The sequence below is a fragment of the Xenopus laevis genome, chromosome 6L (genome assembly GCF_017654675.1).
Source record: "Xenopus laevis strain J_2021 chromosome 6L, Xenopus_laevis_v10.1, whole genome shotgun sequence".
In the NCBI taxonomy this organism is placed as follows: domain Eukaryota; kingdom Metazoa; phylum Chordata; class Amphibia; order Anura; family Pipidae; genus Xenopus; species Xenopus laevis.
Genome location: NC_054381.1, coordinates 92,964,169 through 92,988,437, shown reverse-complemented (window position 1 = coordinate 92,988,437; position 24,269 = coordinate 92,964,169). Strand labels below are relative to the sequence as shown.

General features: G+C 39.3%; 1 protein-coding gene across 1 annotated transcript; it reads left to right on the top strand.

Moving 5' to 3' along the window:
* The first annotated feature begins 12,434 nt into the window (after positions 1 to 12,434).
* LOC108719117 (proto-oncogene Mas) lies at positions 12,435 to 15,097 on the top strand. The gene is made up of 2 exons (XM_041566275.1): positions 12,435 to 12,530; positions 14,032 to 15,097. The coding sequence occupies exon 2, from the start codon at positions 14,074 to 14,076 to the stop codon at positions 15,007 to 15,009; it is 936 nt and encodes a 311-aa protein (XP_041422209.1). The 5' UTR covers positions 12,435 to 12,530; positions 14,032 to 14,073; the 3' UTR covers positions 15,010 to 15,097.
* The last annotated feature ends 9,172 nt before the right edge of the window (positions 15,098 to 24,269 follow it).

Genomic DNA, 24,269 nt, shown 5'->3' with positions numbered 1-24,269 from the left:
TGTACCCAAGCACGTGGCATATAGGGGCCCCAAAATAAAGACCCCCATATGGTCTGTCATTTCAGGTACTGCAAAATCAACACATATACATAGTTTTGGAGGGGAGCAAAGGTAGAAAAAAGTACATTCACTCCAGAAAACCATATATTTTCGGAAAGTACACATTCCCGCAAATCCAAATAGGGTATGCGTGTCTTTGTACTCCAAAGTACCAAGTCGGAAGCCTTTCCTAAATTTGGCGATAAAAGCAACAGTTTTTACATTTCTGAATTACCTAAAAATTTTGCAATTGCCCGTATTTATCTCACCCAATTTCTTACATATAATTGTAAAACACCATAAATACTGATGCCAAGGTTCTATTGAACCGTTTGATGCCCAATATGCATAGATATACCAAGGCAGCTGGCATGTGCGCACCCCAAATGAAAATAGTGCATATGATTTTCCTCCGCTGCCGATTCGCCCTCTGTGAACATAGACCCTTGACTTCATATTATGTGCCTCAAGACCCTCCTAACAGCAAAGACCCCCAAAACCATATATTTTTGGAAAGTATTCATTCTGACGAATCCAACAAAGATAAAGACATCTTTCTACACCAAACTACCAAACTGCAAAGCTTTTCTAAATGTAGAGGTTTTTACAACATTTCTGAAAATTGCCTAAAATTGTTGCAGTTTGCCGCATTTATCGCACACAATTTTTACGTATAAAGAAAAATCACCCTAAATATGAACATCAGAGGTCTACTGAATAGTTTGATGCCCAATATGCATAGATTTACCAAAGTATGTGGCGTGTACGGACCCCAAATGAAAAACGTGCATATGAATCTTCACACTAGCCAACTAAGCTGCAGAAAAGAGAGCCCTAACTGCGCGTCATGTGCCGTAAGACCCCCAAACTGTAAAAAGACCCCCAGAAAACTACCTATTTTTGGAAAGCATATATTCTGGCGAACAAAATAAGTAAAATAAATCTTTCTATACCAAAGCACCAAACAGCAAAACTATACTAAAGATACATAAGGAACAGTAATGCTGGGATAAAATTGCAATAAAATCACAAAAATAGCGTAAATCAATGAAATAACAAAATAATTGATCCAACAGCATAATTAGTGGCCGAAATCAATTATCCAATAGTCACGCTGTCAAAATAACATGTTTTTAGGCAAAACAAATGGAATGAATAAGTTAAAAAAAACACCTGTTTGTGAGTTTTTGTGTATACATATTTGTGCACTAATAAAAGTTGAGTGTGCAAATATATGCAAATAAGTGTAAATAAGTGTACAAAAGGGACCAAGTGTGCTAAAATAAAAAAATGAAAAATACCAATCTTTACTAAAATGTGTGTGTAAGTGTATAAATGTACTGTAAGTATGTGTAAGTGCAGGTAAGTGCGTAAAAAAACGTGCACTTACCGTTTTTGTAGCAGGATGATCGCTGGAACCGATGGAGGCAGCCAGGACAGCGTGTCTGCAGAGTCACTGCGCAGCAGGAAGTGTGTGGGCGGCTGTGCATTGGCCACTTTGAAGTCGGATCTGCGACAATCGTGTTGCAGATCCGACTTGACAGCCCCCCAGCCTCGTTGCCCAGGGGGCTGTCAACCCTCCTGACTCTCTGCAGAGGCGGCAAAAGTTGCAGATGCAGAGAGAAGGGCTCAGCTGCAGGAGAACATACAAGGTATGTTCTTGGCAGCCTGAGTCCTGAACCGCCAGCACATACACCATACGTGCATGGCGGTTAAAGGGTTAAAACACTACAGCAATAGAACAAACAGTGACCAATACAAAAACGAAATACATAGAAATGGAATAATACATTTACATTCAATATCAATTGCTAAGTGTTAAGAGACAATGAAAATGAGTTGTGCCATTTAGAGCTTAAAGTCTAAGGAGGTTATTTATCAATGGTTGAATTTTAGAGTTATATGAGCTTGAAGTCAAAGTTGTTTTTTTTATCGAATTTGGCCATATTCGGTCGAAATAAAATCGCTCCATCGTACAATGAAATCCTTTGAATCAAATGATTTAATCGATCGATTGAACGATTATACTTCAACTTCTAAAATCCTAGCCAAATGTTGGCTATAGGTTCTAGGAGGTCCCCATTGGCTAACATAGCAATTTGGTAGGTTTAAGGTGGCGAAGTGTCGAATTCAAACTTTTTTTTACAGAGACAGTACTTCAATTTTCAAAGTCGAACTTTTTTACTTTGAATTAAAGTCAAATTTAGGCCTATTCGATGGTCGAAGTACCCAAAAATTTGTTCGAAATTCAAAGTTTTTAAATTAGAAAATTCTCTTTGACCCTTAGCAATTGTGCCCACTAGTGTTCTGAAAGAGGATGAAAATCTGTGACCCATATGATTATACCAAAAGGGTAGGTTTAAATGTGCGGCAAGGAGATGCAAAATATGTTCCTATGTACAATGTTTTATCGTTTATCTCTTCAGCCACTGGAAAATCATATTCCATAAAACTTTATATTCATTGTAATACCAGATTTGTTATTTGCTAATTTGTACCAAGTGTGGATGGGAATATCTTGGACAAAAGGACATACATTTTGACTTAATGTAAGTTTGTGCATTTAGCACTAATGTATTATCAGTTCACTAATGTTTGATGTGTCTTTACATATGCAAGTTATAGTATGTAATATCTTGTCAAGAAGAATAAAGCTAGTACTGTACAACATGGTTTATTACTCTACTATATGAGCTGGAACCCCAAAAGGTTTATGACTTACTAGAATTTTGGGTGGATTTGGGCATATCTGGGTATAGAATGGTGTGGTGAGTTGTTAGGAAATATTCTAAAAAATCAATTACCTGTCACTGTAATTGGTTCATTGCTCGAACTATTTAAAATTCTCGATTATGCATTTTGAACAGCATTGGCTGTGACCAGTGGCAAAGATTTTAAATCGATGCAGTGCCGCCTAGCTCTTTTGCCTTGATAAATTGACTTTGAAATCTGTGTTGACAAACTTTTAATTTTTAATGGCCCTAACAGTGGGGATATTTCTCTAACCTTCCCAAGGTACATATAATTGGTAGGCATGTGACTAGGGACAGTATGAATATATTCACAGTGGGATAAAAATGGACATTTAAATTGGGTAATTGAATAATTGAGGTGGTAAGGTGGGGAGGTGACTGTGTAGCAGGGCCATATTAAACCTAGCCACATTTTCTATTGCAAATGCTGTGAGAGGTAAATCCTTCCTGTATTGGTCAAATCTACAATTTGAAGTTTTGGACTGAGCAGTTGGATAGGCAATGTGTCGAGGTAACTGCTAATGGTAGTACACAAAATGTGGTTAGATTTTTTTCAGCCACACACAGATTAATACTTGTGCTAAACTGAAGGGGTGCACTAGTACCCCAAAAACAATAAAAACAAGGAAAGCAATAAAGAAGGATACCCAGGCACTTGAGTTATACCCAATGAAAGGTATTAATTATTTATTAGTGCAAAACTCTCCCTGCTAGAGCACCTCAACCCATAACGTGCTTAACTTAAACTTTTCAATGTACTGAACATATAGGGGCAGATTTACTAAGGGTCGAATATCGAGGGTTAATTAACCCTCGATATTCGACCAGGAACTAAAATCGTTCGACTTCGAATATCGAAGTCGAACGATTTAGCGCAAATCCTGCGATCGAACGATCGAAGGATTATTCGTTCGATCGAACGATTAAATCCTTTGAATCGAACGATTCGAAGGATTTTAATCCAACGATCGAAGGAATATCCTTCGATCAAAAAAACGCAGGCAAGCCTATGGGGACCTTCCCCATAGGCTAACATTGAGTTCGGTAGCTTTTAGCTGCCGAACTAGGGGGTCGAAGTTTTTCTTAAAGAGACAGTACTTCGATTATCGAATGGTCGAATAGTCAAACGATTTTTAGTTCGAATCGTTCGATTCGTAGTCGAAGGTCGAAGTAGCCCATTCGATGGTCGAAGTAGCCAAAAAAACACTTCGAAATTCGAAGTTTTTTTAATCGAAACCTTCACTCGAGCTTTGTAAATGTGCCCCATAAAGTCAGGGGGCATCCTCCCTTCTTAAAAACATTTCAGTACAAAAAGTAGTAGGAATCTTATTAGTGCAAATTCTGTGGTAGTTAACTGATTCTTTCATCACAGTATAGGCAGCAGAAGATGTTTTGGCCAGGGTGGCCAGGGAAGACAATATTGTTGCATTGTAATTATACAGGTATGGGACCTGTCCAGAATGCTTGGCACTGAGGGATGTCCAGATAAATGATAATAATTTAATTTAGAATTTCATACCTTAAGTCTGCTAAAAGTCATTTACACATCATATGCAACTTCCCATAAGTCTGAACTTTTTGGATAATGGGTTTTCTGGATAATGGATCCTCAATTTAATCAGTCATCATAAATGTATATGTATGTATTATTATTCAAAGGCCTCAACTGCATTCTATTCATTTATCTTCTGGAATTTTCTTCTGCTTTTGCTTTTTTCCTCCTGTTTTTCACTTCTCTTTCAAGGATTGTTACTTTTTTAATGTTTTTTAACTTTTCTTCCTATGCACCTGTTTTTAACCATTTTCTGTTATTTCCCTTTTAGTTCTCTTTCTGCTCTGTCATTTATTTATCTCTCTCCCTGCTGCACCTTTCCCCATCTGATAGCCTTTTGCCAATTGTCTTCCGCTAGCCTTGCTTTTTTTCTTAATTTATACCTCCTTCCTTTTTTCTGTTTTTCTGCACAGCTTATTCCATTTTATTCTTGTTTTTGTTCCTCTTTTATTAATTTCCTCTCCCTTCATTTCCTTGCTTCTATATCCTCTACTTTTCACCTAACCATCTCTCATTTTCTCCCTCCCTGTTATTTTTCTTACAGTATCCATTATATCTTACAGTTATTAAGTGCTTTCACTATTTTCATCTTTCTCTGTACCCCCATTCTCATTTTCTTTTTCAATTTTCTTTCTGTACTGCCCCCACCCCAGGGTTTAGCTCCCTTTTCCTTTATACATACAATAATATGGAGGAAGCCCATTAAAGAAGGACAATACTCCACTTTTCCACTAATGCTCATTACTAATACATTTGTAAGATAAAAATAAAACCCTATGTGCCTGGATTCTACACCCCACTCTCAAAATCCCCACAACAGTCGATATTTAACATCTTTTCTTATCCCTGTCCAAACCACACATTGTTTTCCCCTTCCCTGTCTTGTCTTCTTCATATAAAGAAGGTTTAGCCAAACAACACAGGTCAGTGTTGCTACTTGTCTTCTTCATATATCAGGCCCTGCTTCTCTCTCTTTGTATCTTGCTATGATTATATTAGTTAGCCAATAAAGGTATCACCTCTATACCACTTTTGTTATCTTGGCACAAAAGCTTTTTATTTCCAAAACGTATTTTTCAGTTTGCTGTTTCTGCTGTTATCTTCATTCTCCCAATCTCCCCCACCCCTGCAACACGTACAAAGGCAAGCAGAAGGCAGCATATCATATAATCATATAAAATTAACACTTCATAAGTGTTGCTAAACACGTCCTGTTATGCTGTGATTTATGTACTTGCTGTCCTTTTTTTTTGAATTTCCCGCTCAACTGAGAAGCACAACACAGTCAGTAAACCAGGGATCTTACAGCATTACTCTGTTTGGCAATACTGATAAAAGTATAATTATACAGCCCCACTTGTCCAAATACTGTTCTTCCCCATGTATACATTATAGACTCACTCACAATTATATTGAAATCAACAATATTTATTTACAAAAGTGTGGGACAATGATGGGGACGGCTTTGCACTTATTATTATGCTAATTTAGTTTTGGGGCAGTGGGAATCTTTGTGGTGTCTCCACAGTCAAATCACTACTATATGAAGCCATACCCTTGGGTAGGCTACAGTTATAGATAGGAACAGCAGTTGAGTGTATATGTGACAGCAATAGTCACTACACAGTTCACTTATTTGCTTTGTAAAGTAAAAAGAATGTGCATTGCACCACCTTGTGACGCCAGTATGTAAGAGTAGTTTATTGTAATTACAATGGGCAATTTATAAATGAAGTTGACTCCCCATTACCTTAAAGAGTGCCTGGAATATTTTCGGAAGCAATTAAGTATTCATGTTATAGTCTATTAATAGTGAGACTGAAAAGCAATTAAGCTGGAAGTTGAATATTATGAGTAATAGAGTTCAGACTGTTGGAAAATTATTTGCCCCCACAAGCCAAACACTCCAGTCCTCTTATTCAATTTAGCAAGCACCAGCAAGGCTATTTTTTAATAATTTACATTTCAATGGGTTGAGATGCCCCATACTCCACATTTACCCCATGGCGCAGATTCTTCCAGTGAAGTTCCATGCGTCCAACCTCTGGCTCCTCGGTAAGCTGACTGAAAGATCGACAATTTCCGTGCAATTCTGCGCGTGCGCAGTTGTCGCAAACCAGCAAACTGTTCCAACTGCGCATGCGCAGAAATACCGATCTCTCAGTCAACTTACAGAGGAAGTGGAAGATGGATTCGTGCAACTCCACTGGAAGAATCTGCGGCGAGCGGTAAGTATGGAGTATGGGGCATTCCCCGAGGGGGTAGTTAGCCTGGGGGGAGGAGGAGGGGGGTCTACCTGGGGTGGGGGGTACTGGGTTTTTTTCAGAACAGGTTGAATTCTCCTTAAAGAACAGATTTTATGGAATTTGAATTGGGAAATCCTAAAGAATTTCCATCAGCTCACATTTTTTCCCAAAAAAGTCCACCTGTGTTCTATAATATTTCACATTTAAGCAGGCTAAGCTATGCTAGTGGCATACTTCCTACCGTATTCTTCATCTGCAAGATACTTTTTCTGTTCCAGTGTTAAAGGCATTACTTACACTGCCTTGGGTGAGCACAAACACAGTACGGAGTTGTTTGATGAATACTATACTCTGCATGCTTTTGTAGTTACAGGGGATGTCTGGGGGTACCAGAGGAGAAGCACCCAAGGCTGGTGTATTTTTAAAGAAGAGGACACCAGCCCTGGGCAGAAAGTAAGCAGACAGAATTACTGGGGTGCCTAATAATTTGCACCCCCCAGTGCTTTTACCCTTCATTCTTCTTTAATTTTCTCTATCCCTTCTATTTATACATTTTTAAACAGATACAGTTTTTCTGTTATAAGAACTGGTTGCAAGTTTCAGATTCCAGTGATTTTTGATTCTCCTTTATTTTTATCCCTTTTTTATTTAAAGCCCTGCCAGAATATGAAATTATCTATATAATTTATATTCTCTTAATAACATTTACTTTTATATAACACTTTTCCCTCTGTCCTGAATATAGGTTTGTTAGTGGAGGTGCACATGGAGACCCTATTGCAATTCCTACCTTTTGACCATAAACGTTTTATCTGAAATTAAAATAAATGTGATTTATAATTTATTGTATTCCCTCAAATAAAATCTTTAGTTAGCCGTAAGTTGCTAGGAACACGCATGTCCAAAGTACCTTTGTTGATGGCATCAATGAGCTCTCAATTTTAGTTTCAGCTATTGGGGTGATTGATATTTATTTTTGCAAAATTGATTTCTCCTTATAGTAATACTAGACAGATTGTATATTGCACCTCTTATTTCCCCTGGACATAATGCACTCTCTGTCTTTCTTACCACCTCCTCTACTTCTCTTCTAATTCATCTTCTTTTTCCTTGTTGGTCATCATTTTTTGCTTTCCTTGTATCTCATCTGTGTTGTGTCCCTTCTTAAGATTCATGTCTAAATGAATCTCAAAATTAATATATAGGAAGTAAGACACCTATTTAGACATACTGACGTAGGTAATCATCTAGGTCAGCATGTCTTGCATACCTAGGTTATTATGATAGGTGAGAAAATATGGAAATTCTAATAATGTGTATTAGTGTGCTTATATAATTCTTGTTCCATGTTCTTCTCATAAATTAATAGAAGTCAAACCATCTAGAGTGAAGTTACTGTGTTTAGCCAGAGAGTTTGAATGCATAAGGATCTTATCTAGATAAATTGTTATCCCAGAGATTCCCACCAAAACAGTGACCATTACTTTCTGGAACATAGCTCAAGTAGCATGCATTTGAAATGGTCCTAGATGTGAAATGAAAGCTGTCAGGTTTCTGGTTTGCCACACAAGGGTAAATAGCCTTTATGGAAGTCCGGAAATTCTGATCTTAAACTACCAGGAGTGGCATTTTTGCTGCCCCTGGTACTTAGTGGGGCGCTGCCGTCTGAGGCGAGAGCCTCAACTCGCCTCTTTGGCGAAGCACCCATGGGCACATTAAAGGAAAATGGCTATTGTCAGTAGCATAATTTATAATAGAAAATTTTGCTCCACTGTCTAAAAGAACTGTAATAGTGGCATTAACAATGACACGGGCAGGATATGACATTTTAATTATCCTTCTGCACAGCAGGAATGTGAATGTCATCAGGTACACAGACATTGTGCTAAATTATGAAGTGGTGTATCCAGCCAAGAGCAGCGGTATTTAGTGGTCCATTTTGTGTTTCTGTGCTGGACACAGTTTTATGCCACCTTTATGTTGGCTGCCTTCACAGTTATGTGCACTCCCTTCTGAAGAGGGCAGTTTATTGTTGGCCTTTAGCAATGCCATTTGACACCCAGCTCCACAGCTTTTTGTAAAGCAAGTGTTGTATAAGCACTTTAAGTTAAAGGGATACTGTCATGGGATAACATGTTTTTTTCAAAAGGCATCAGTTAAAAGTGCTGCTCCAGCAGAATTCTGTACTGAAATCCATTTTTCAAAAGAGCAAACAGATTTTTTTATATTCAATTTCGAAATCGGACATGGGGCTAGACATATCGTCAGTTTCTCAGCTGCCCCCAGTCATGTGATATGTGCTCTGATAAACTTTAGTCACTCTTTACTGCTGTACTGCAACTTGGAGTGATATCACCCCCTCCCTTTCCTCCCCAACAGCCTAACAACAGAACAATAGAAAGGTAACAGCTCCCTAACACAAGATAACAGCTCCCTGGTAGATCTAAAAACAACACTTAATAGTAAAAGCCAAGTCCCAATGAGACTGTTTCAATTACATTAAGTAGGTAAAATAACAGCCTAAGGAGTAGGGTGATGGGGAGCACCAACCATCCAATATAGTGTATGGTGTGCAGGGTCAGATAGTAATATGTATATCAAGAAGTGCACCGCCGGTCTCTTAATTGCCTTTGACAAAGCCCGCAACTGGTGGGTGAAACACGTGTCAGGCGCAGTTTTAGCTTTCAGTTAGGCAGGATGACCGATAGGGACCAGAAGGGTTTTACGGATTGGGAGGGTGTCTGTTGTGGGGGTTGGAATTGGCTGGATGATCCGTGGGTTAGAACTCAAAGTTATTCACTATAATTAAGTGCCTGAGGCACATTGTATTCAAACTGACACCACCACAAGAACTTGACAACGCCGCTTGGCAGCCATCTGTTAGTTTATGGTGCCGGAGGCACATTTCTTTTTCTACGTATTACTAAGATACTGGACTTTGGCTTATTGCTACTTAGTTCCTTATCGTGGCCAGCTTCTCACATTATGGGAGGGATCTCATAGTGGGTGAAGGGGTTGGCAATTTGATGGGTATTCTCGGAGTGGATAGCGCATTCAGGTTGAGGTCAAAATACCCGACCCCCGCTGTGACCAATAAATGACCACTGGTTACATTGGTGCTTAGTTACATTGGTGCTTAGCACTTTATTCTGTAACCCTCCCTATACCCAGTCAATCGGTCCCCTGCTTCTAACTGGTCTTTTAATGTTGCAGTTTGGACATTTATTTTAATGATTTAAATGATTTTAAGGTTATGTCTTAATTTCAATATTTCACATGAGTTTCGGAGTTTCTGGATGGGCAGGTGCAGTTATTTCTTTTTTCTTGATAAAATAACAGCCTGACAGAAAGTAATTCCATCCTAAAGTGCAGGCACAAGTCACATGACTGGGGCATATGAGAAACTGACAATACTGTATGTCTAGCCCCATGTCAGATTACAAAATTGAATATCAAAAAATCTGTTTGCTCTCTTGAGAATTGGATTTCAGTGCAGAATTCTGCTGGAGCAGCATTATTGACTGATGCATTTAAAAAAAATAAACATGTTTTCCAATGACGGTATCCCTTTAAGAATTTGTAGTCTCTAATCATTTCCTGACTAGGTCCTAAAATAATTCACAAACTCCACATAAACAAACAAAACAAGTTTTGATCATCCATCATTCAAATCTTTTTGATAATTCTAATAGATATAGAGAAAAACTGCCTAACTGCACTGTGGTCCTTACTCTGCAATGCTAAATGTTCTCCCTGTATATGCATAGCTTTTCTCCACTTCAAAAACATACATGCTTTTGATGAAACTGACACTTTTGTGTAAATATAATAGGGACTGATAGGAACTATAGGTTCCACTGGGTAATGAAATGATGTGAACCATGTGTGAACCAACAATTTGTGTTAAGGTTTCAATGCTAAAAACTGTCATGTCATGGCTTTGAAAAGTAACCAGCTTGGCTATTTATCAAAACCACATCTTGTTTGCTTAGTTCCACTAATCGCCTTATCAGAATATGTATTTTCACTCTTCAAAGATATAGGGTAGGCTAAACAACAACTTATTAGTGCACAGGTATTCAAATATAAACGTATGGTCACTAAAGATGGTTCAAGAAGGAGATACATTGAAATCTGTGCTTCAGCCTTTTATTTACTTTAGATATCACTTTATTCCCTACACTTTTGTGCCTTTTATTGGTTTTATTTTGATTAATCGCTCATTTCCCCAATCCCTAGGCAATGAGCAGTCAGGGCTTAACAATTATCTCCTGTGTCACACTCATCCCAGGACTCCAGACACTTGTCTAAACTTGTCCTTACCTCTGTCCTCTGTTTCTTCCTCTGGTAATAGTAGTTTTACTAAGAAGTGAAAAGTTTATATAACCAACAAGGTGGAAAACCAAAGGTGGCAGATTCAGTAATCTGGCTCCTGTGCAATGAACATGTCAGATGTAGAGGTTGTGACTATCCAATGGAGTACCTCATTTATGTCCAATACAGTCCTTATCTGATGTTTTGCACCCAATTCATATTTGATTATGCTGACATTGAGGCTTTGCTAAACTGGAAAGCACTCTTGCCTGTCTGTGACAATTTTTAAACATTTCATGATTACCTTGCATCTAGTTTTATATGTGAAAAACATGAGTTCTGTACCTCCAACAATATAAATAATGCTGTTTTCCCCAATAGAACAGTAACACATTTGGGGGGCTATATATTAAAGGTTGAGTTTTTTTCACTACAATTTTTTTAAATTTTTTATACCCCGATGCTACAAAAATCCACCATCTTACACCTGTCGAAGTCCTATATAAGTCAATGGAAGAGGCACCTACATAAATTTGAAGTTTTCAAGGTGTGTGCTGGGTTTATCCTGAAAATCCGACTTTTTTTGTGATTTTTGGCCAAAAACTCAAAAAATTAGAGTCGGGTTTTCGCTCGATTTTATCAAGTTTTTTCATGATTAGATTAAATTAAGTTTTTAATTAACAAATAAGCTAAATTGGGCATGGGAGTTTGGTCATGGTTTTTTGTAATAAAATATGAGAGAAATTTGGATTTTAGTAAATAACCCCCTTGGTGTTATGTAAATGGACTGCATAACCAGGACAATGTTATCAACACAGAGTTGACACATTCATATACTCAGTTTTCCCTCTACTCAAGGCTGTTAGAAACAGGTCACCTTAAAGCCCTGGTGTGGCGCCATCAATACAATATAACCATAGTCCACCAACAGGAAAAAAACAGCGCTGGGCCAAGCCAGCTGGACAACCGCACTCCCTGCTCAACCTCCCCCCCCAGTGTGTGCATGTGCATGCAAATGAGTGTGCACACATGCATTGACTAGCTGGTGGGAGGGGTCTACTGCTGAGCGGTGGGATAACAAGTCGGCAGTAGGGGGGACAAGGGCCCAGACTAGGGGTAGGCGACAGAAGACCTGCCATCACTCACTGCACCCTAGCCACGTGCCTCTTCTGTCTACCCCTAGTTCCTGGGAAAATGTATAACAATTTATTTTGTTTTCTACACAAAATACTACAAGCCCTGTAGATATAATAACATCTGCATTAATGCAAAATCAAAATCATTGAACCATAACAGGAAGAATGAAAAATTATAAAGCTATATATAAATAACTTTATTTATAGCTTTTGAATTTGGCACATGAAGTTACCCATTAAATTTCCTGAACTGTATCACATGTATTTAAGTCAGAGCTTTCCATTATTTCACAACAGCTATGAAATGCAGTGCCAAAAATGGAAACAACGGTATCATATACGTCAATCAACAACTCCGCCTCTCTTGTTAGTATTAAAGCCTAGATGTTTAGTATTTTTGCCATTGCAACAAACTACTGGCAGCATAAAGCCCGGTGCCTGGAGAACGGCTAATTCTTTGCACAAGGACCACAAGAGGAAGAGCTTGCTGGTCAGTATATGAAGTTCTTTTTGTCATCACACTAATGGGGGATTGTAATATGCTTTGTTAGCGCAAAAAACTTTGCAAAGATCACTAAGAATCTTAGCGACCATATTTGCGTCCTTTGGCGACCATATTTGCGACCATATTTGCATCCTTTGCTCGTGTCGAAATCGCTGCATATCAACACTATTTAGACGCCCATTGACTTTAATGCCAGCGTCAGCTTGTACGCGCGCTCCAATTTCAGATTTTCAAGATTTTTCGTAAAAATGTCAGATTTTCACGATTTTTCCGTGAAACTTTTCAATTTCACTATTTTTCAGTGAATTTTTCGCTGTTTCGTGAATTTTTCGGTAAATCGAAATGCAAGAAATTTGCCCATCACTACTTTTGATTATGTAATACAATTTTACAATTGCAAAGCGTTAACAAAATATATAATGAAACTCCAGAGCAGGTGTTAACACTAAACCTTTGTTTAGCGATAATGCGCAATGTAATATTCACCAGAGAATGATATTACATTGTGAGCAGTGCATTGGCAAAAAAACGCCATTTTAAATAACGATTGCAAATTTCATTACATCCCCCCTTAATTATTTTATTCTTCTGGGTCTTTTATTTGAAACTTCGAGGATAAAATTGATTATTATTTTAAAAGGAATGGAAATATTCCATGCCTTCTCAGTAACAGCATTTATTCACATAATAATGCAGGACAGTTGGTACTGTCCCTCTGCCAAGCCGCCATCGTCTTCACTTTAATGATATATTCTGAAACAATTTGCATTTGGGCATCTTTTTTTTGCAGTTTTCAAATTATTTTGTTCAGCAGCTCTCCAGTTTAGAATTGCAGCAGTTATCTGGTCGCTAGGGGTCAATTTACCCTAGCAACCAGGCTGTAGTTTGAATATGAATGAGAGGGCATGAAAAGAAAGATATGTAATAAAAAGTAATAATAACAATTATTGATAAATTAAAGCAAATTTCTATGAATGAATAGTTTCTAGATACATGTGTGTAAAAGTAAACTGACAAGTGCTAAATTGGACTCAAAGTTGTGCTCATGTCAACACCCTTCATAAAAAGGTACTTGCATTCATAATCACTGCTTGCACTTGTATGCACTTGTGCCGAGTGCCGATGTACCATGACGCCCACTGAATGGGAATTGTATCATAAATCGAATGCACCAAGTGATTAAACCAGTCTCCCTGGTTGTAGCTCCAGGATTCCTACAACGGAGAGCACCGAGCACAAACCTTAATGAATTTAATTTGCTCTCTTTATGATGTCCACCACCCACACTCGGGATTGTGTTTGTAAATGACTCCTATAGCGAATAAGGCATGTACCAAACCTTAATTTCAGCTACTCCAAAATGGCATTTCTTTCACTCAGACAGCACTATTGACATAAAGATGTCTTGACTGTAGGTAACTTAACATGATTGTACATTATAGTTCCAACTGTTAATAACTGTTGTTTGTATATGTTTGTATAACAGGTGCATCAGAAGATATTTTAGGAGGCGACTGTTGAAGAAAGAATGGCAGCTAACACAACACATTTTAATGAGACAGACTATTTCGATGGAAGTCACGTCCCAGACCTTGTCATACATTATACAATAGCAGCTGCTGTTGCCATGGGTCTCTCCCTTATTGGAATAGTGGGAAATATAATAGTGTTCTGGTTCCTTTTGTTCAGGATTCAGAGGAACAAATACACTGTTTACATTATGAACTTAGCTGTAGCTGACTTGATGTTACTTACAGTAACTGCTGTGTTAATGATGGTCAATATAAACACATTAGTTGGTAGCAATCCTGATTTTAAAGGCAATGTGGAATTTCTTACTTTCTTAGAAATCATTTATGATCTTTCTCTATATTCTGGAATGTATTTTCGAACAGCTATGATTGTGGAAAGATGCATTTCTATGCTTTTCCCTACTTGGTGTGAAAATTATCGCCCAAAGACACTATCAGTAATAATGTGTGTTTTCCTTTGGATTCTTGGATGCACAGAAAGTCTCATTGAAAACTTAACATGCCCCTCAGAAGATTTTAGGAGTCAGACACCAGTTTGTACAGGAGTAGAGATTATGACATTCACTTTAAGCATTTGCATCTGTCTACCACTAATGATCCTTTCTAGTGTCACTCTGCTGATCGCTATGAAGAAGACCTTCAGGGACCAATACCCACAAAGACTTTATATCATCATTATTGCTGCCGTCTTTATTTTCATCTTGTCGGTGATACCATTCAACTTCCTCTGGTTTCTACTGTACTTCAGACATTTACCTTCAATACAAGATACTCTTGGCCTATACTTTGCCAGTATAATAAGTGCAGCTCTCAGTTCTACTGCCAATCCATATATTTACTTTATTGTTGGAAGAGTGTGGAAACAGAAATCCAATAATTCAATTCATGATGCTCTTCATAGAGCCTTTAAAGAGGACCTGTTACTTTTCTAATATATGGATATACGGCCTGCAATTTGCTTAATCCGATAAATGGATAAGGGATATTTTTTAAATTTGCAAATAAATGTATTTATTCTTACTTTTGAAAATAGTGTGACTAGAAAGCGCCATTTTGTCTATATGTAGTAAAGTCTTCCGTCCTCGTTCCTCTGCCCATCTGAAATCTCGCACATGCGCACTGGCTAGAAGTACCGAACAGAGCCAAATGAGTAAAAACATTGCCTCATGCCTTCCGCATTCCACAGCAATTAGCACACAGCGGAGTGAAAACATCTCTGTTGGCCCGTCGCCATTCCAGAGGAATTACCACAGAGCGCAGAGTTTATCTTAGCTATCGGGGGATGGTGCGCATCTGCCAGAGAACTGCTGTTTGAACTCAGTTAGAAGAATCTAACTCATTCTGTGCACCTGATCAACCTATAAGCATATTAAATCATGGACACTCTAGGTATATAAATGTATTTAATCAAATTCAATAGTATCAGAATTTGTGTTAAAAATATGCAGCTTTTTGTATGCCAATAGTAGGGTTAACATAATTGCTTTACAATAGAAGGGGTTAACAAAATGACTATGGGGCAGTGGGGCTAACTGGGACAGTAGCACAGAAACAGATCATATAACTGTGGGGCACCATGGGGTTACGTAATCACTGTGTAGTAGCACAGGGGTTAACAGAAATTACTATGGGACACAATAGAAATGAACACAATTACTGTGGGGCAGCACCGGGTTTAAATAATTACTGTGTGAGACAACAATGGTTAACATAATTTCGGTGGGGCAGCACGGGGGTACAACAGAATATTTGTACTGTGAAGCAGTAGAGGGCAGGTTATTTGTGTCTGGGACTATAGGAGGGATGGCATATAATTGGTACAGTATTGCTGGGGGGAAGCACATTGACACGACAAAAAGGAACATCGGGGGTCAACAAATATGTACCGAAGGGGGACAATATATCAAACATAGGACAACATATTTGCATAATTGTACAGTGGGTGTGGGGCAGCATATATGGACCACAAAGGCGGATGAATACAGGTAACGTACAGTAACTGCAGGAGGGACAGCATATATGCACCAGGTGGCTGCAGTGGGTGATGACATATAGGCACATGGGGACTGCATGCAGGGACGGCAGTATATATTTATCACAGGACTGCACTGGAGGGGAGGGCATATAGGAACTCATTTAGGGGTATGGGAAAGCATATGGGGGCAGTATCTATAAGGGGACAAATAGGGAAGCCACATATAGGCACTAGGGGACATCAGAGGGGACATACATAGGCACCAGGGGTATATATGGACCACAGGAATGCACAGAGGGGGTGCATATAGCCAAACAGGAGAAGTAGGGAAGCCACATATAGGCATTAGGGCACTGTGCAGGGGATGCATGTATACACTAGGGAAAAGTAGGGGTGGCATATAGGCATTAGTTAACCATACAGGAGGCAGCCACAAGACTGCACAGGGGGATACATATACAGTAGGGGAGGAACGTAGGGAAACCACATATAGGCACTAGACAACCACATGGGGAAGCATTATATACACACCACAAGACAGCACAGGGTGGGTGCATATAGACACGAGAAAAGTAGGGAAGGCACATATAGGCACTATTGGACCTCACAGGGGGCAGCAAAATATATGAACCACAAGTCTGCACAGGGGGTTGCATATAGACACTAGGGAACCATGGGGGTGATGGCATATGTACATTAGGGAACATCAGAGTGGACATGGTGGATAGTATGGCATATAAAGGATGCATATAGCCACACGGGAAGAGTAGGGAAACTGCATATAGGCACTAGGGGACCTAGCAGAGGAGGCATAGGCACTAGGAAAACCACAGACATATAGGCACTAGGGAACCATACAGGGAGCAACCATATATATGGACCACAAGACAACACAGGGAGGGATGCATGTAGGGGAAAGGATAGCATATGGGGGTGCATATAGGCACTAGGGGCCCGGACAAGGGGGCAGTATATATTCACCACAGGACTATTTGAGGCCCATACAGGGAGATAGGATAGCATACATGGCTGAATATAGGCACTAGGGTACCATACAGAGGGCAGTATAGATAGACCACAGGACTGTATGGGGAGTGAATATAGGGGATAGGGTGGCATATGGGAGTTTATGTAGGCACATGGGAAGGCACATATAGGCACTAGTGGATCACACAGGAGGTAGTGGTATATATAAACCACAAGACAGGGGTACCCATATAGGCACTAGAGAAACATGGGGTTGGTGGCATATAGGCATTCAGGGATATCAGTGTGGACACATATTGGCACTGGAGAAACTTGGGAAACGTCATATAGGCACTAGGAAACGACAATGAAGGGGCAGTAAATATGGGCCACAGGGCTTAACAGGGGGGCTCATATAGGGAGATAGGATGCCATACACATGTACGTACTAGGGGACCACACTGGGGGCAGCCTTATATATGGACCACAGGACTGCATAGGGGAAAGGAAGGTATATTGGTGGTGCATGTAGGCAATAGGGAGGGACAGTATATATAGACCACCAGACTGTATGGGGATAGGATGGCATACAAGGGATGCATATAGGGGATAGAAGGGTATATGGGGGGTGCATTTCGGCAGAACAGAAAAGTAGGTATGCTGCATATAGGCAATAGGGGACTGGCAGGGGGGCAACAGTATATATGAACAGCAGGAATGCACGGTGGAACACATATACAGTAGGCTCTAGGGGAGCGTGTGGGGCAGCATATAGGCACTAGGGAACATTGGAGTGTAAACATATAGGCACCAGGGAAATGTACTGGGGGGTCAGTATAAACCATACGACTGTATGGGGGAGTGCATATAGGGGTATAGGATGGCATATGGGGCACATGGGGAAAGTAGGGAAGGCACATATAGGCACTAGAGGACCGTACAGGGGGCAGCAATATAAATGGAACACAGGACTACAGTGGGGGGTTGTGCATATAGGTACTAGGGATATGTTGACGGGCGGCATCAGAGTGGACGCATACAGGCACTAGAGAAAAGTAGGGAAGCCACATATAGGCACTAGGAGACTACGTGGGAGGGGCAGTATATATACACCACAGGATTGTATGGGGGCACATTTAGGGGGATAGGATGGCATATAAGGGGTGCATATAGAGGATTGAATGCCATATGAGGGGGTGCATGTAGGCACAAAGGGGCCACACGGGGCAACTGTACATATGGACCACAGGAGTGCACGGGGGGGATGCATATATACAAAAGGTAGGGGGAGTGGCTTAAAGGCAAATTTGTGTGCATACCATATTGTCTAAAGTTTTTTTTAATATAAAAACATTTACAAATACAGAGAACATGGAATGTGCAGAACCTTTTACTTCAACTGCTATTCCACTCACAAGAGAAGAAAAGGTACATTTTACAGCAAAATTATATGAGTGTAAATTGAGATTATATTGTCCTTGTAATTAACTGATATATGTGTAATTATTGAGCTGCTCTGCACTTGCTTATATCAAAGTATTGTAGACAAAGGGGGTCATCTATGACACCGGGGGGTGCAAAGTGCAAAGGCACTAATGGCGCAAGATCCGGGGCCTATTTTGTATTCCAATCCTGGACTGGAAACCAGTTCTCTGCCTTTTTAACAGCTGTTTGTCAAGCTAAAATACTTCCGGGAAGCAAAACAATCAGTAGGTACTTTGTTTTCAATTACCCTAAAATATATCAGGGATTTTTTGACAATATATTTGGGTTGTATTTATTCCTTTTTGCAAATTCTGCCCATGTTGTTTTATCTCTTATTTAGGTCTTTATATTTTACAGTTGGCTTACATTGATGCTCAACTAAGGGCTAAGCATGGGGATGGTAAAGATGAACCATGCTTTCCTCAAAATCTTCAGAGGTCAGCTTCAGATCAGAATTCTGAAAACTTTGCAATGCAACCCTCCCCTAGAATTGGCAATACTGACTGGTGCATATGTGACAACTGTGTGGCAATGCCAACTGATCTTGAATCGGTGTGTTGCAAAGAAACTGACAATATTATTAATGTCATGGATGAAGAATTCTCATGCATCTTACAACATACCTTCTTTTATGATTATTGCCAACACAGAGAAAGGATTGAAATAAATCTAAAAATGATTGAACAGCAAAGGACTCCACCTCATGCCCGAGACCTTAATCTGTATCTTTTATTTTAAAAATATATTTAGTGATCTTTGCCTTACATAAGTCATATCAATACTATTCATTTGACTTTACACTTCATTTAAGGTTTAATGGGCATTAAGGCTTCCTTCCAGGGCTTATTTTCGCTTTCTCCACATTGCTCATGCTGAGTAGGATGTGAAAAGCAGTCACTTGCACACAACAAAGTTTTTGTGAACAATTTAAATATTGATGGTCAAGAATCTTTTTGTATGACTAAAGTCACCTATTAATTGCAACTACATAATTTCAATTACAAACAGATTTGAGACATTTATACATTCATCTAAATATTACACTCTTTAATAAACTTTCACATTGTTTGAAATTCTTTCCTAATAGGAAAATGTAAAGGTGGCCATACAGGGGCAGATAAAGCTGCCGATATCGGTCGTTTGGACCAATTTGACAGCTTATCTGCCCGTGTATGGGGGCTTCAGACGGGTCTTCCAGATCGATATCTGGCCACGATATCGCTCGAGAAGGTTTGATTTTTAACCGACCGACCCGTCGGAGCCCCTTGGCGTATCGTAATTGGATCGTTCAGCCATACGGCCGATTGTTCGAATTACCCCCGATATAGCCATGCCGTTAAATCGCCAAACGAGCGGATCTTTGAGTCTATGGCCAGCATAAGACATATAAGACTGCTCGGAATCCATTGTGATTACCCAGTTTAATCGTTATTAAATCTGGCCTTGTGCACATTCCAAACATATTGGTATGGATTTTCTAAAGGTGAATGAACATAGGCTGATTTTTCTAATAAGGATTAATTAAATCTTAGTTGGGATCAAGTACAAGGTTTAGTTTTATTATTGCAGAGAAAAGGGGAATAATGTTTAAAAATCAGAATTAATGGATTAAAATGAAGTCTATGGGAGATGGCCTTCCCATTACAGGATAACAGATAACTATATTTCCAGTATTAACGAGCATCAGTTTTTACAATTATAATTTTAAGCAAATGTGGACAAAATAATTCAGCAGTAGTGAGTAGTACAGTATATCCTCTTAGTCCAATGCAACAAAAAAAACCATTAAATTTAGGTGGGAAAGGAGTGTTTCCTATTTTTACAGGGTGGAGGGGGGGAAATAGGGAGAAATAAAAAAAGGAATGGTAAAAAGGGGCATTTTTTTATTCAATAATAGTTGGGATAGTAATGTATAAAATTGTAATCTAGCAATTACATACTAAAAGAGATGCAATACAAAAAACAGCTGGGGGTGGTTTGGTTAGTGAAGATGTTTAACATGTAACATTATTATATTCTTTAGTGATGCATACACTATTTTCACATTACTACTGTATCCTAAAAATAATCATGCTTTCAGTGTGGTTATTGTCCAGATTACACTGGAGAAAATGCACCCATGGATTCTTAGTTTGAACTATTCATCAGGCACAAGCACGATTATTCACTTTGCCAGAGAAGGCCTGAGAGCAAAAAAAAAAAAAAACCAGAAGCAAGAAATTATTTACTAGCTTCTTCCCATATGTTGTTAGACTAATTGCCAACAAGCCCAGCTGAAGTCAAAAGAAAACTTTGTTAGGACCTCATCTGTACCTAATTTAACCACTGAAAACATCTTAGTGTACTATAGTATGATGAACAAAAAAATCCTATGTACTGTAGTATCGATGGCAATGCATTTCTACTTGACTTGACTTGACGTGCCATTGGCCTTAGTCTGAGTACATATGTTGTTAATCAAAATGCAAAGAGAATGGAGTAATAAGCACCTTCCACCTATCAGCAAACACAATTGGTGTGCAGGGTCAAGTAATATATAGTGAACAATTAATAGAGAGTAAAGAATGACCCCTAAATTGCACCTTCCCATTTATTATTCCATGAATCCCATGAACACAAGGTAAAACTTAACCTTTATTGGTATATTGTTAAAATAGCACCAAGGGTGAAGAATCAAAAAAGATTAAAATTACAACCAGGAGGAGCACATTGTAGCTGAATTATGCAGTGTGTCCCAGATGCTTGAAAAACGATCGTATTCAATACTGAAAGGATCCTATGAGAAGCATCACATTAAGGATTCACTGCATTTAGTCTTGTGAATCCAAAAAAAGCCCATAGTGATTACCCAAGGGGTTAATTGACTGAGGGGCGCAAAGATCTGCAGTTTACAACAGTTAAATAGAATTGGAATGCAGATACCAATTAAATCAGCCCAAATCCTTACAAGAAATATGCCTGATAGAACGGGCAATATAAGGTTAAAGAGCCTGTCTGAGCGAATGAGATGGTCGGCGTTACATTCTTCCACTGTTAGCAGATATGGTGCTATTGAGTCAGACACCTTAACCGCACCCCCAGAGATACTATGTTTCCAACGGAAGGATCCGTTACAGAACAATTGACTGAATTAGCAGCACGAGTAACTCCCTGCCTGGTTGAGCTAAAAAAGTAACAGGCGCCTGACGCGCGTTTCGCTCGCTCGGCGAGCTTTATCAAAGGCAATCTGCGGCGCGCAGAGAAGTGCGTATATTTATAGACACGCAAAGTCCGTTACTATTTGAATGGGCCAATGAGCAGGAGTATATCGAAATGTGGGGCGGAGCTATTATGTCAGATGCTTAGATCCCACACTCGTAACTCTTGATTGGTTGGTGGACTAGGTATCTAATTGTGCAATGACAAGTATTAGAGGGAAACGAATAAGCTACACGATATCCACTCTGAATAAGTAACATGGAGTCTATTTTGTCCCATTAAGTAAATTCAGTTATAATGTAGCCAATAATGGGAAAATGGCTACTTTGATTCATAGCCATATATAGCTGATGTTGATCTACAACCATGTACAAGTCAGTTTTAATCATATTGCTGGTAAATCATATCTACATTATAAGCTAAAGAGTCACAAATGAGAACTATCAGAAATGAAGATAAAGGTTGTGATTCACTAGAACCCCCATACTTCAAATAAAGATATTCATCGTGATACTTTCGTTCAGACCATCGGGGCCCATGGCGTTCATATTAAAAATCCATTCACTTTCTTTAGCAAGAAGGGACGATTCAAGGTCCCCACCTCTGATCCCCATGGAAATTCTAGATAATCCAGTTACTAGGAGACCTATGCTGATATGATTATGTTGTTCCAAAAAGTGTCGACTCACTGGTGGTAGTTTTCTTCCTGATTTAATCCATTCAAGAGCATTGTCAATACTAGACACATGTTCTAGAACTCTTTTCTTAAGAGCCCGATTCGTTTTGCCAATATATATTTTGCCATACGGACAGGTCAACATATAGACTACACACTCTGTATTGCAATAAAAAGCTTGGGTAATCTTATGTCGCTTACCAAATCTGTCCAAAACCAGGGGTTTATTATGCATATATCGGCAAGCTCTACATTTGCCACACGGGAATGTACCTGTCCTTGCCATTCCAATATCTTGTTTCACGAAAAGGCTTTTGACCAATCGGTCCCGTAGGTTTGGTGCTCTACGACAACTTGTGAGTGGCCGGGGTCCCAGTACATTCGATAAGACTGGATCAGTCAATAAGATGTGCCAGTGCTTCTTTAGTATGGAATCAATGGTTGACCATTGTTTGCAATAAGTGCTTATGAAGCGTACTGGTTGTGAGTCCAGATCCGTCGGTACCTTAGATTTATTGAACAGGCTATCCCTCGGGGTCCGAAGGGCCAGGGAATAAGCTTTTCGAATCAAGGTTTGTGAGTAACCTCTTGCAGTCAGACATGTAGTCAGTTCAATTGATCGTTTTTTAAAAACGGTCGTATCTGAACAGTTGCGTCTTAGTCTGATAAATTCACCTACTGGAATACCCCTTTTAGTTGATACTGAATGATGACTCTGAAAGTGTAAAATGGAATTAGTGGCCGTAGCTTTACGGAACAGGTCAGTGGAAATTCGTGCCATCATCATTTATTGTTGAGAATGATGTCCAAAAATCAATGCTACGATTACTGATGGTATGTGTTAACCTGACATTCAGATTGTTGTCATTAAAGTGTCACCAAAAATTCACTGAGTAATTCCTGGTTTCCCCGTCCATAGGAACACCAGGTCATCAATGTAACCGATACCAAAATGATATAAGGGTGTATAACGTGACATCCTATCACCAAAGACACCAAAAAGCCTCCCACCAGCCCATAAAGAGGTTAGCGTAGGTGGGTGCAAATGCCAGCCCTCATCGCCACCCCTCTTACTTGTAAGTAAAATTTCTCATGGAAAACAAAGAAATTGTGATTAAGGCAAAATCTAATTAGGTCAGCCATAAAATCAATATATTGGCTGTCCCATTCACTTTCTGTTTCCATGAAGAATCTCGCTGCACATAGGCCATTTTTGTGTGAAATAGAAGAATACAATGATTCCACATCACAGCTCACCAGGAGTGTACCTGTCTCTGCTTTGACATAGTGTAGTTTGTGTAACAGATCCCCTGTATGTTTAATATAAGAGGGGAGATTCACAACAAATCTCCTCATTTTGGAATCAATGTATTGGCTAGCCCTTTCACACAAATTCCCATTACCCGATACAATGGGGCGACCTGGTGGTTTGGAAATGTTTTTGTGCACTTTTGGCAGCATATAGAATGTAGGGGTGGTGGAGACTACGTTAGATAGAGCTTTATGTTCACTTTTGCTAATCAAACCAGTCTGATAGCCATCAGTGACGAGAGTATTGTACAACCCTCTAAATTCGACAGTTGGGTCCCGGTGTAATTTTTGATAGCATTGGGTATCATTCAATTGTTTCAAAGCCTCAGTCAAGTACATAATTCTTGGCCAAATGACAATATTCCCTCCTTTGTCTGAGGGTTTGATAATTACATCATCCCAGTCCCTAATCTGTTGTATAGCTGCACGTTCAGCTTGAGTCAGATTGTCATGACCGGATTTAGGTAACTTCATGAAGTCTCTCATAACCAATTCGCCAAAAATATTGACCGCTGGGCAGATGTTTCTAGGTGGCATGAACCGGCTTTTAGGTTTTATGATTGGCACTGACTAACTTTGTT